This window comes from Neodiprion virginianus, chromosome 4 (assembly GCF_021901495.1).
Source record: "Neodiprion virginianus isolate iyNeoVirg1 chromosome 4, iyNeoVirg1.1, whole genome shotgun sequence".
Classification (NCBI taxonomy): Eukaryota; Metazoa; Arthropoda; class Insecta; order Hymenoptera; family Diprionidae; genus Neodiprion; species Neodiprion virginianus.
The window spans coordinates 21,393,578-21,407,943 of record NC_060880.1 but is presented as its reverse complement, the minus strand read 5'-3'; the positions used below and the strand labels follow the sequence as shown (position 1 = coordinate 21,407,943).

Genomic DNA, 14,366 nt, shown 5'->3' with positions numbered 1-14,366 from the left:
TATAATTTAAGACATGATCATTTTTAGTAGAACCTACCCCATGGATTGCGGAAAAATTCTCGTGCCTCACGATATTTGTCGAATTTTGTTTTTTTCTACATCAACTGGAACAGCTGGTTTCTTCAGATTGACATTATGCGTAAAAATAATGCTGTCGACTTCGATAATCATATCGTAGAAAAAAATTATAGTATTTGACTTTGGTTCGAAAACGTCCATCGGTTGGCTTTTTTATCACCTCAGCAGCTGAGCGAAAACGAGTGACCGACGTCCTGAACCTTCAACATGATTTCCCTCTCAAAGGGCTGACTCTTATAAAAATTGGTAAAAAAATATTCATCCTCGGATTATAAGCATTGGGATTTAAATTTAAATAATATTCATTCAATTTAGTTCTAAATCGTTATTTATTTGACTTCCGATTCGATCTGGATAAAGAATTTCAGTCGAGCGAAGCCTTGACAAAATTACCTGAGTAATGTTGATTTTGATTAGCAAATTTATAGGCTAATTGTTACCGTTTGAATATTAAATTCGGTTTCTGTCATTAGAAAGAGAATTCAAATCGTACAGTAAGGATTACAAAGAACACAAGACTGAGACTAGAAGGGAGCGATTTGATCACTCCGACACTGGTTATTTTATAACTAATTTATACTCATTCCATGGAATTGCACTTTACCGTAAAAATGTTCAACGCAGCTTTTTCCCCAAAAGTAACGCGGGTATAAAAGATTAACCGCACACAACAAAATGGAACTTTTCTTTTTAAACACGCGTGCTGCTCACATTCGTAGACAGATACGCCATTCCGTAAACGTCGAGAGACTTTTCAAACTTTCCTCCGTCTATTATTATCACAATACAAGTATTTCCGGTTTTATTGAGAAATCGATCGGCGTATCCAATACAAGTATGACTCGTTCCATCTCAAATTCGAATCGCCCAGGAAGGCCGAGATCAAAATTTCAAATTACTTAAATAAAAGGCATATAATTTTTTAGCAAAACTTAATAACACCCGTAATCTTATTTTGGTCCAAAAAAGTTTGGCTCTAATGTACAGATATCACCATTTTCTTGCCTTTTTTTTTGCTAACGAATGCTAACGAATTTTTTTTTTTTTCAAAATGCTGCCATTCGGAGTTTAGGGAGATCAATCTATAACTGTTAGAGTTATTTATCACAGTGAAAATTAAAGAACGAAATACAAGAACAATTTTCGGCAATCACACATTTTTCATTCACAATTGGCCAATTTTTTTTTCTCGAATATTGTTCAAAAATTAGGTATCCTAGAAAACTTTTTCTATAAAAACTCGTCATTTATGTAAACAGAATCGAAGTACACGTACGCTATCGGCAACATGATGCCTGTAGATGAGAGCCACGACTTAATTAATTAAATACCGGTAAAAGTGAATTTCGCAAATATGTAGAAAACAGGTTCTTTTCGAAAAAAAGTCGTTTCATAAATCAAAAAATTTTAAGGCGGTACAGTTAAGCCGTATTTTTTGAAGTGATATAAAAAATGATGTAAAAAAAAATGATGCATATTTTCAAAGCCATTTTTTATATATATATATATTTTTTTTTTTGACCTTTCTGCGCAATCTGATACGGAACGAGTCACATCTTACATGAGTAATTCCTATACAAAGTTATTATAAGGATAAAAAGTTTATCGATACTTTTTTATCCACATCAATAGATTTCGTTTGGGTCCGCTTCTTCTTTTTCTCGTCCTTTGTTTTTTTTTCATTTTTTTTTTCCTTCGTTCTCACGCTTCAAAGGCTAAAAATGAGTCGCCTTTCGCATTCATGGTTCTTAAACCACAGTCGTTTCGTAGCAATTCGCCGGCGTGACGTCGTTCACAACGGAAACTCCGGCATCCCTCTGTCAGCAGCGAGGGGGTTCTGGCGTCGGGCGCAAGCTCGCCGAAGAAATTTCGTTACTTTCCAACCACAAGGCAACTTCCGGTGGAATTTCCGGTCTCACGTGTGGTGCCTGAAAATCAATATGCCGCTTGTTAAATGACGATATATAGCATACTGCAGAATAGCTATGCAAATTTGATCCTTTATTTGACAAGTTTTTACAACATTTTTTGAAATCGAATATAGAAATCACAATTACTTAGAACTGATGTTGAGTATCCAAAAATATGTCTGTTTAAGCGTAATCACGCCTTTCGTGTAAAAGGATTAACAAAAGTGAGTAAGAACGACCTTTATCTCAATCTCAAATTAGTTATTTCAAGATTTTCGAACAATGAAGTTCACTTCAATAAGTTCCCTGATTGAACTCGAAAAGTTGGCAATGAATGTTCACGGATTCTTAAGTGATACAAAAACTTGTCCCAGAATGACAGGTTTTACAGGTTTATCCCGGAAACAGACATTACGGTCATATATTTTTTGCAGATTTGAAGCCTGTCTTAAGATTTATATTCTTCGAGAAATCTAAAAGCAGTAAATGAAATTAAAAATATGAGATTACTTCTCCTCGATTAAATGCGTCATAAAAAAAATGTCTGGTGTACTATCATTACAGAAGTTGTCACTTATAGAATTCCGAAAGATCCCAGAACTAGTACGTTATAATTTTTTCTAATTTTTGCAATTCGAACACAACAGCGTATGTCAAAAGCAATAATTTTTCCTCATTTCCAATTCTAGCAATGTAAAAGACTTTCCCTAATTTCTCAATCTATCCCAAGCGATAACCTGTTAAAATTCAAGTTAGTTTCCTATTCGTTAATTCGTTCAACAAAAGTACACGAGTCGCGTGACTCGGTTGATAAAGTTATAAACTCCTACTTACAGAAAAGTGTGGAAGGAATCATAAATAATATCTAATAATAAACCGAGTTCATACTCGGTTAATAGAAAAACATACAACAGTATTGCCGGACACCTTTTTCATCTTGATTTGCATCCTTATTTCTAACGCTTATTGCTCTTTAGCTGCGCCGTATCAGTTTCGTCTCTCTAGGAGCTCGAGGGCTGTTTGACGAAATAATGTTACAATATTAACGTACACTTGTCGGGGCAATTCCGGCCTCCAGTCCTCCGTTCACTTTGCCTCCGCGATCAAGCAGCACCCCCATAACGGCTTCGGCACTGCACTCGAGTACCCGTTGACGGCAAATTGCGATAGCTCGAACAAATCCATCGCCGGAGCTGATGAACTTGTGTTCCATGAAAATAGACTTGTCGTCCCAGTAGATGATCTGAAAAATTAAAAGACACCTCGTTTTCAACATTTTCATGGAAAACCCTTGTTTATTTTGCACTTGCAAAGTGAAGAGCTTGAAAAAAATTCATTCGCAATTTCAGACGAGCTTTAATGTATAAAATTAAGTTGAACATTCAGGAATCACTCTACGTATTCTTTCACGTAGCAACAATTCTCGCAAATGATGCAGAGAATTTCAATTTAACGATAACTAGATTACTACAATACACTAGATCGATATTAATATAGCTGGAATTACTTTAAAAAACGTAGACTGAGATTGTTTTTTTTTTTTTATTTACATCTACACGTCTATGCATTGCTATATTTCAATGCATTAACCCGTTGTAGCTCCTTGTGACATTTCTGTAACAAACTAAATAAGATCCTACAAAATCCATACGGAAGGTATGAATGACAAGGCCTTAAATACTATTTATTTAAACTTTATGATTATGGGCTATAAGGGGTTAACTCCTCAAAAAATGCACAGTATCGATTACACGTATACCATCGAGGTAAACAAGTTGCGTGCTTCGAAGCAAACGTTTGAAAAATATGTAAAAACGTTGAAAAAATTTCGTCACCAGTATTGCCAACCGTTAAATAATTAGAAAATATCCAAGCAGTTTGTACAAGAAGTAGGCCAATTGATCAATGAAACACCATAAATAGATAGGCGTGTACAAAAGGAATGAGTTAGACTGCTGAACGTTTACATGCAAGTCGTAACTTTGGCACAAATCATGTCTTGAGCCATGTACGATCTATCAGGATGCTATTCAAAATCATGCATATAGTCCAATCGAACCAATATCACGGGACGAATAGCAATGGGAAAGTCGTGTGACCAAGGTTTTTTTATATTCTTTTTAATGGCCAGCCAGGCCTTGAGAGAGCAGATTCCGTAGCAAGAATGGCTCCGGCTCATTGTTTGCTGGAGTCAGTTGCGCATGCAGGAAATGATGATTGAAACTGAGGTGACTAACGGCCGCTTTCAGACGATAACACTACCGAGAGACGGTTATCCGTTTGACGCAAGAATCCATTCGCGTAATCTCACTTCGCAGTTCCGGAATTTAGTAAGCTGTGCAAGCAGTTGGAGCAAATATACGACTCAGTACAAATTTCGCGTTTGTCTGGATAAGATTTGTTGTACAGGATTTCACAGACCTTATTCAAATGCGACGGGCGGATTCGTGTCCAAAAATCAAAGAATGTGATTCATTTCATCAGCAGCGAACTTACTTTCGGTGCCAGGCTTGAATGATATTGAAAAGAGTGTCGTTTCAAAAAAGTATTTCAGGTGCAAAATGACAAACAAACTTTTTATGAAGTGCCATGTTGGGAAATTGCGATCGTTTTTTTCTGAAACATCCTAGTGTTACAAATTATACGATTCGTGGATCTTCTATGTATCTGTTTTATAACTTTTACATCTCTGTTCTGTAACTCTGATGAGTCTAACATATGGGTCATAGCCGCCTATGGTGGAAATTGTGTAGTTCCAGTAGAGGTCATTCACGCTCCGGGTGTTATAACTGTGATTTTCTTTGAATCAAGGTAATGTCAATTCTACGCGACGGATACAAAATTTTGTTCACTGGTTGGCGTAATGAAATGCGGACAGCTTTTTGGCACACGAGCATGACACAGAGAGGTGACACACAGATATGTCTCACACCGGAAACACGGTACAGGAAACTTTAAACCTCAGCGGGCGGTTCAATGGAATACATTGAAAATAACCGATAACTTTACGACGTGAAATATATTGACGATGAATTTACGATTGGATTGATGCATGAACTTAGTCGTTACATAGTAATACGACACACAAGAGAATGACGACCGGCTTTTAAGCCTACAGCCGAATTATGGCACAAAATTTTTTGACTTACTGCACGAATTGTGAAAAACCATCATAATTCTGCTTACAAAATTATTCACAATGCATGAAACGATGGAAAGTATCTGATTCTTGCCTATTTTGATTCATCAGAGACGTTATGGCACAGATCATTTTGAAACCGTGATCAGTTATGTGCAATTGAATTTTTTCCATTTGCTGGATCAACCGGTGCGTCTAAGTAGCAATTTCGGGCGATGATTATTGCAGTGGGTCACAATTCGTGTGAGTCACAAAGATGTTTGTAATAGTTTTCGTGTACAGGTAATAGGCATACTTGTCTTATGCCATTGGAGCGTGTCTTATTGGCATTCTACTTACAAATACGTAATATTTGTATCATCGTAAGGCTTTTTTTACGTATTCAGAGAGCTTTGAGCTTCTAGGTTTTTACAGGGTAGGTCTGTGCGGTTAACGGATTCATCGCAAGCTTCATTTAATCATTTTCTCGACTAAACGATTAATTGTACAAGTCTATTGCAGGGCTTAGTGCGGTTGGAGAGAAAGCTGATAACGCCCAAAACCAATCTCCGTTCTAATAGGGCTAGATAGCAAACCTGTTATAATTACTAAACCAACACGCACAGATTGTATTGATCCCTGATGATAAAGGACTTATTGCTTACTGAGCACACGTTGTCACATCATTTTAATCTGATACGATTCAGGGATCACGAATTGCACGACGTCAATTCGCTGAAAACCCCGACAAATTTCAAAAATACACAAACATTGATTTTTAATTATATTCATACGCACAAAACTGACGAGTATCGACAATAATACATAAGCTGCGTTGCAAATACTCAGTCTACATTTATGTGAAATAATGAAATAGATAAGTCAGAGGAGTTATCGTCGCGGAAAAGGTGCACGCAAAATGATGCCACCAAAAATATGAATTTCTATTAATCAAAAACTTGTAAGAAACGTAATTCAATTTCTGTATGCCTACTCGAGCGATAAACTTGCGATAAGAGTAAAATAAGTATCGATGTTCATTTCCAATAAAATATAATGCAAAACAGGTAACGAATATTTTCAATTCAATATGAGGAGTAGTAAAAGAGTCATTTTCATTGATCATCGTTTACGAGAAATTATAATATCAGCGATGCCAGAATCTATGGCTCTAAAATCCAGAGCCTAATGGTCTATCTAGTCTATCATCACAGAATAAATATAGACATAGATTTCGGCAAGACAAGCAATATCCGCAATACGTTAAAAATAATAAAACATGGAGTATTCACCTTTGATGTAATTTTGTAAACGGAAAACGGCCTGAGAAATCTCCTGTAGCGAATGGTGGCTGCACCCTGAACGACTCCGGATCCCTGTGCTCTTATTTCGCGATAGAGATTAGTCCTTTCGTAGAAGTCAACTCTGGCGAAGTCGAGCTCTCGTAGATAACGAGCGTTGTTCATATGATAAAGAAGCGTGTCTATGTCGGTGGTTATGCAAACTCCTGAAAAGAAATAGAGAAAATATAGAATAATACCAGTTGCAGTGTGAAAAGGGCTGTACATGTTCGTTGTTACGGTTTGTCAGTGATACCTACAAGTGATTGAGATTGATGTTTTGGAATTGGAAAGCATTTTTCAATCCATTTACCGCATCACAGATTACCAGTTTATCAGACTGTTCTATGAACTGATAAAAAGTCGTCCATAGAAGAAAATTGAAGAAAATAAATTTTCAAAGTGTGACATAATAAAATATTCATGGAATGAAAAGTTGCAAGTGACCACTGTGTGGAATATCTTATCAAGAGCACCTAAAATAGTTTTTCATATTTACAAAATTATTTTTATACTACACGAACGATGATAATTTCAAGGGTTTGGTAAATTTGCTTTTGACCATTCGAAACTTTAAAAAAATACTTTACTTCATCCTCAAGAATGAGCACGCCAATTTCCTTACTTCCTTTAAAAATGTAATCTTTCACAAATACGGTCAAATAGTAAGCGGCAGTGACGTACGTCAACAGCTGCAAACAGCATGAGCAGTCATGCTGGATAAGATAATGAGAGGAAATGGGGACTGCTGTGGTTATAATCCAACTGTAGAATGGTGCAATATTTTTCAAAATCACTTTCACCGCCAATAATTTCACTTATAACATTTTTGTGCAATTGCATGCTGAATTCGAAAAACATTGGTACGGATAAGCTTGACCAACGATCGGCATCTTTTTGTTTGACATGGCCGAAAATTTTTCGTAGTACATGTTAATTACCCAATTTCCGACAAACGTATTTTGATGATGGTTTCGAGAATTGAAATAGATTAGAATCAATGCTCAGATATTTGTGTAGTGCTTCGATGCCTAAGATAGAATCAAACTAATCGAGGGTATAAATATTAATCGATTCGTGCGTAATAATATCTGGCCACAAAACATCTCAATCCGATAAATAATTTTCTGCAAGTACAAACTTATTTAGGCATGTGACCGGAGTATTTTCAGTGTAATTTTAATATTATTTCGTGTATGCGGATTAAGTTTAGAAGTTCAAAGATTGACGTAGTCGAACCGCGTGGTCTCATTTTCTGCGCTGACGGATGCTTGAGAAATTAATTGATTTTATTTCCATTGAATTTATTGTAGTTCTTCATTACAGTAGGATTCTACAAGGTAACATGTTTATCCAGAAGCCATACAAAAAAGTAATTAGCGAACAGTTCCGTCGCTCATGTAATGTGCGACTTTCAAGCTCAAAGCACTAGAGCGATGGCTGCCTAATAATTGCAGCAAACAATATTTGCATAACGTCATTGCCGTTTTTTTTTAACTATCATTAATACGCAACCGGGCTTAGCGTCTTTCGTCTCGGTTTTTCGATACGAAAAGGATGAAACAAGTCTAACGACTGATTAAAACCATTCTCTGCATGTAAAACTTCAGTAATTCAATCCTACGTTAAAGTTTTCGAACCGTCATACCGAGAGAAGTATTTAGTTAAAATAACTTTATTTCAAGTAGAAATTTCATGATAAATACCGAACATGGTTGGCCAACCATATCGGCACTGACTACCCCCATGTGTATGAAAAGCACAACATATTCAGAGCAGAACACAGTCTTAATCATAGTTTCTCATAGTTTCTGATACATTTGAATAGTGGGATTGTTCAAAGATCGCTTCTCTCGGTGTCTAAGTATTTTCATAACTCGTCTTTCGCGTGACAGAAACATTTTTCCCAATTACTTACCGACAACGAGAAGTGAATCACTGCAGATGGAAGCCGTTAAAGCATCGCCGCACGGATTCTTTCCATGTGCGATCGCTATTCTCGGTCAGTCATTCACTTTCATCGATCGTACTGAGAACGTTATACACCGAGCGAATAGGCATACAGGGCATGTGAATCGGCGATCGGAATTCTTAGCGTAGGAAAGTTGCGTTTCGATCTATCAACAAACCGGTGAAGTAGCTTGCAATACGACCACCTCTCCCGTGCCCATGGCGACATATACCTTCCATCTATTATAAAATAGTCGTTGCTTCATCGCGTTCTCCCATTTGACTGACAACTGACTCATATTTTGCAAAGATAATTTTAAAAATCGCTCATTATGCAGCTTGTAAGGATGTTTGCGGAGATAAGAACAACCGAATGGAAACTGGAAATGTTTACTCACTTACACAATTATTTACAATTTTTATACGGTTCTGGATATTACGTGGGTGGCCTCCGATTCTCGGCTACCAGGTCACGGTCTGCGAGCGAAGGGAGTCACGTAAGGTTTCCAGATTTGGATTAAGAATTGGGTACTTTCTCGAAGTGGACGTTGTTGGAAAACACGGTTGATTGTGAATGGAAATATTTCAAATCTCAAGATGTCGAATTTTGGCTACAGGGGAAATTAGATTACCGTATTGCCGGTGGTGATGAATGAACGATTCGACGTTCTGCATCCATGCTGCGCAGGAGAAAAGATATTCGGATTGCTTGACGTTTGTAACATATTCCAAACGTTGGGTCGTATCATTTAAATATTAAGAAACCAATAATTAAACATTCCATTATTGACCGAGATATCGTGGAACGTAACAGCGAAAGGAATTGGCTGTGAGATTTCGGTCCGAGAGAAGCAGCGATTCGCGAAATTAGATCTCAGAAGACGTACGGTGATAATTATACTTGAAAGAAAAATCTACAAATCCTGGAATATTGATTTTGATGCGTAAAATTTTCAGGATTTCAACGGTGTAAGTTATATTGATTTTTTACTGTGAACAGTTCTCCGTAAATATAAACCATTGGTTTCCAGAGTTTTTCAGGTGGATCACTCATTGCCTAACCTTGAAATCTTGCATAACTCTTGTCAGATATTTAACGAAGTAAAGTACATAAGTAAGTCGTACTGCGAAACTACGAAACTCAAGTTGATTTCAGAGATCTTTCAAGCATACCGATGATGGATAATTATGGATGGTCATTAGGTTCAAAATACCAGGATACATATCCCTCATCGTCACTATAGTCTGGGATTTTAACACGACAGTTACCAGTGCCTTAAGTATGAGAAAATTTTTTTACTTCGCCTTCGAATGCCTTTATGCGTAAAAGTGCGTACCGTAAACCGATGTTTCGTCGAGGATGTGAACTTGCTTCTTGCAGAATCTCGCCAAGAGCACTGTCAGGCACATGCGCAGAAAGTAGTGCACCTCGAGGAAGACATAGAAGAGGACGACGACGCCAAGGACACCGGCCAGGACGCAGCAAGCTATCATAATGTCAACTGTCTTTGATGTCCCTTTGATTATCCTTTGATCAGCTGCTGCGGGGCGAGAACTTTTATCCTCCTTCAACCCTCCTGCAGGAATGATCTCCAGGTGCGTAAGGGCGAGCGAGATATTGATTCGTTGTCGGCCCTCTTTCCGCCTTTACTTTTCGTCAATAATTCGGTCCGCGACGGCGTCATCGCCCTGTACTGCAAAGAATGCAAAATAATGCGTCTTTTTTATCAATCCCATTGATCAATCCGTTCTTGCAAGTAGGTGGCAATAGATTAATGAACTAAAATTGTTAGGAAAAATATGTTCACATAAGACACGGAGAAAATCTTCGCCTGATGGAAAAGACATGGTTCTCTCTCTATATTTGTCTCCCCCTATCCCTCTCTCTCTCTCTCTCTAACTATGTCCAACTCTTTTCTTGTTTCGTTTATAAATTAATGCTAGCGAATATTGCGAAGAATGAGATAGCATATCGGATTTTAAACTTTTCATCGGCTATATTTTTTCTGAAGAATGACTCTTGTTATTCGTTATGACCGTATAGAACCCTTTTCAAAAATATCTACAAAGACGTAATAAAATTTTGAAGTACCTAATATTGACTCGAGGAACGACGTCAACAGATTTGAAGTACACAAGAATGTGGCATTGAATCCTTGTGCAATTTAAATCTGCAATTGAAATTGTCTACGCAGATGTTTACTTACCATTACATTTATACTCATTATTATTATACATATTGTTAGTGCCGCATTATTGGCGTACCAGACATAGTCTAGCCTATAACGACGTAGATGAAAGATGAATTTTCCCATAATTTATCTTTCCACTGCTTCATATCAATTTATTTATAAAATAATATTAACAGAATCTGACCAAGAGAAAGAGAGAGAGAGAGAGAGAAAATATGCGAATAAACAACTGAAACAAAGTCTGAATAAAACATTGAATTAAATTTAAGCTCGCACTAATAGTAACTAACCTTGTACTACAAGGCAAGATATTTCTCATTTATAACTTATCGTTGCCAATGCTTAAAGACAGCAAGATGAAAGAGGAAAGAATAATGCCAACGGAGTAAAAACGAATCTTTCAAACTGATTCGAATCACCCTTTCAAACGTCAACCACTGTAACAAATAATGTACGGATTTTTGAGCACCACACTTTTATCTCGCCACTGCGAACTCCTCGATCCAACTTTAAGGAGACCCAGTTTTTCTCTGCGACCACAACGAACAGGCAGCAAATCACTCGACACCACCGAACGACCGAGTAACTCTGCAGAGCAGCTGACGACCTGCGGACTGGTATCAACCTCGCGACGCCTGGCGTCGCTGGCATTTCCACCCCTTCCGGGAGACCTGCTGTTATACCTCTGCGCCGAAGCTGGTTTCCCCCAATCGACGCTTTTCGAGTATCGAGAGAGCCGCTCGCGTTAGACGATCGCGCCTGTGCCTTATCGGTGGCTCTTATCACCTGTACGGTGATAGTGGTGTGGCCCCATTGCGAAACGGGAAAAGACCTTTCGAACAAACGAAATAAAGCATCCGCCGACTTTCCTCGACGAAATTTCATGCCGTCGTAGGAACAGATTGCGATGTATTTGGGTCTTTCTCTGTAAGTTGGCGAATTTGAACAGTCCCGTGCGGCCATGTCAGGTTCATCTTTGAATTACAACGAATAAAAAGACACCGTTAGTTTTGTATTATAATATTGGTGTTGACTTTGCCCGTCAAAATTTGCATAATATAGTATATTTTTGTAAATATCTTTATATTATTTTCAAATCGCCTACAGGGGACTGTTTTTCAACCCTTTGGGATACTTTTCAAATCATATTAGGACAAAAACTAAATCAAATCAAAATATTATTATGAAAAAATATTGTGTATTATATAATACACTTTCAACGTCTTGTAGCAAAATCTTGGTAAATTGCAACAAACGGCAAATATTTTGTCTTATCACTCCAATCCTGAGTTCGGGACACGCCAGGGAACTGTTTTTGGAGGTGTTACAAAAATTATTATGAATGAATGAGTTAAAATTTGGTGAAGAAGAAGAAGAAACTTTGTTCGATGTTTACTTGAAAAATTTTTTGCTAAAAAGTGCCTGAGACAGCGAGTTGCCTACTTACAGAGAAAAGTCCATTTATGACGTGAGCAATCCATAATTTCACTCTAGATTTCTTAGTGACTTTCAAATTCTCGGTGACATCTAATTGATGATTAAAATTTCCACGTCGGTCGTTTGAAATTTCATAATAGTTTCGTGATAGTTTTCCGCGCCGATTTATTAGGACAGATTTGTTACATCACGAGATGATGGCCAGCGACTTGGAACTGAATGATCCGAACGCACGGCGTTATCCGAAAGTTAACGCCAATCTTAATGACGCGAGTGCGGATTTCCATTGGAGAATTCTTTTATTGAGGGAAAACTGGTTTGTACGAACTTGTTACGAGTCTGTGTAGGTCACAGGTAGCGCAGTTGCAGCCGTTGCTCGATGTTGCTCGGAACTGTTACATGTTATAATTATCACGTGGTTTCTTGGCGTACTATAATACATGCAATGGGTGTTTCTCCTGGAACATTCACATTTTGTTACGGAAAACGTGCAAATAAAATTTCATTATTTTTATTCATGCAATTTCAAGTGACATTCAGATTATATTGATACAACGTAATCACTCTATTGGACAAACTGATGTGAGATTTTAGAGAACTTGTCATACTTTCTATATATGACACAGATTTTTTGAAATTTTTAAAACAGAAACGATAAACGACTGTTATACTCAAAAACACGCTTTTTCACAATTAGTGAGTCGTTCACACGAAATGTTATACATCTTTTCACACGTATCGAAATGTCAAAGATATTGCATCATTTCGTACCGCAGGAAATACCTCCTGTGAAAACCAGAGGATTGATGATTCAAACAATTTTTTACACAACGTAACATGCGAGGTTTTTCCCATTTCGAAACGTGGTAGTCAATTGGTGTCGAATAGTTTCATTTAAACGGATACGCAGTAATATACTTTGAACGAAATTATGCAGTTGAAATATAGGAGCAGAGTAATGACTTGCTCGCGTGTGATTATTACGTAGTTGTTTCGTTCACCAATAACGTTGTACACTTGGACGTGGCTTTCAAGGAAAGTCGACGAAGCCTTCGAAATTTGTGCAGTGAATTTATCGATGTGTAAGTTACGGTCGCAAACAGAATTTGCTGAACATGCAAATTCGAGTATTGAAACTCAGGCACGCAAATAATCGTTTCATTCCCTGTCAATGATACTATTAATAATCTGTAGTGATTCTAATTATAAAACCTAGTAAAAAGTATTACTCATAATCGAAATGATTCGAAAACATAATTTCTATTACACACATGATTCAAATTTCTATTTTTGTCGTCGAAATATGTTCTACCTTATTCCAACTCGCTTTTTACATGATTTTTCCCTCTTACCTTTGGTATTATACACGCATCCATGTCTGTTTATTATTGCCATAATGCGGGAACTTACCGTGAACCTTGAATCAGAAGTAGAACTTCAGGAAACGCGGTAACGTTGTTCCTCTTCCTGTATCTCGTCGATTTATCGTTCGTCGTTGACACTTCAAGGTGTAGCAACAATCTACGAGCCTTATTCATTAAGCATATGTAACGACTAATTTTAATCCAAAACACCGATGGGTTCAATTTTTTACCGCAGCACGATTTATTGCTACGGATGAATTTAGCTCGTCACCGAATGATTTTCTACGTATTTAACTCGATATCTAAGATTTCTATTTTACTTAAGTACTTAAAACACTGAACACGGTCACTCGTTCGGTATAATTTTATTGTCCGAGAAGAATAAAAAAAAAAAAAAAATCAGAAACAACTTTCTTACCAGGCAATGTCCTAATTTCCACAGAGACTATAATCGCTCTGGTACCGAATTTCACGAATTGCAGCACCCGTCCAAGGGAATAGTTGTATCAAGGAACGATTTATCGGCGGTAGACATTGCGAAGCACGCACTTGCTTACATAGGAAACGACTATCATGACGATGGGCACTTGAGTCGGCGCTTGTTACGCACAGTTTGAAGGCAGAACATGCGCGAGGCCCGACTTACGGGATACTTTTGATCAGGAAATACTTTCCTACGAGCCGTTGGTCTTTCAATGAAAACGCACGATCCTCTGCGCGTTTATATGCCGCGGTAGTTTTGCACTTGGGAAATTTATATCCCTTACGTAATCGGCATCAAAATGATTTCGAGCGTAAAAAAAAAAAAAAAAGAAGACACCAAATACCGAAATCACCTTTAAAATGGAAAAATTAATCGTCAATCTTTGCCGTGATATCGGATAAAATTCCAAGCACGACCTCCTCGCACGTACACGTCGTCAAGTCGGATCTCGCTTTTCGTGTGGCGATAGCGAAACATCATTCCAAGAGCTGGT

At 37.6% G+C, this 14,366-nt stretch overlaps 1 protein-coding gene across 6 annotated transcripts; it reads right to left on the bottom strand.

The window, feature by feature from the left end:
* Nucleotides 1–1,087: 1,087 nt before the first annotated feature.
* LOC124302129 (protein THEM6) lies at nucleotides 1,088–13,996 on the bottom strand. Of its 6 annotated transcripts, none has more exons than XM_046757934.1 (5): nucleotides 13,436–13,996; nucleotides 9,734–10,090; nucleotides 6,399–6,613; nucleotides 3,040–3,231; nucleotides 1,088–2,006 (listed from the first exon to the last, which is right to left on the bottom strand). In XM_046757934.1, the coding sequence occupies exons 2-5, from the start codon at nucleotides 9,888–9,890 to the stop codon at nucleotides 1,899–1,901; spliced, it is 672 nt and encodes a 223-aa protein (XP_046613890.1). In that variant the 5' UTR covers nucleotides 9,891–10,090; nucleotides 13,436–13,996; the 3' UTR covers nucleotides 1,088–1,898. The 6 variants fall into 6 exon arrangements, with proteins under 6 accessions (XP_046613890.1, XP_046613892.1, XP_046613886.1 ...); XM_046757936.1 differs by having other exon boundaries at nucleotides 9,734–10,085; XM_046757930.1 differs by lacking the exon at nucleotides 13,436–13,996 and adding an exon at nucleotides 10,879–11,454.
* Between the last annotated feature and the right edge of the window lie 370 nt (nucleotides 13,997–14,366).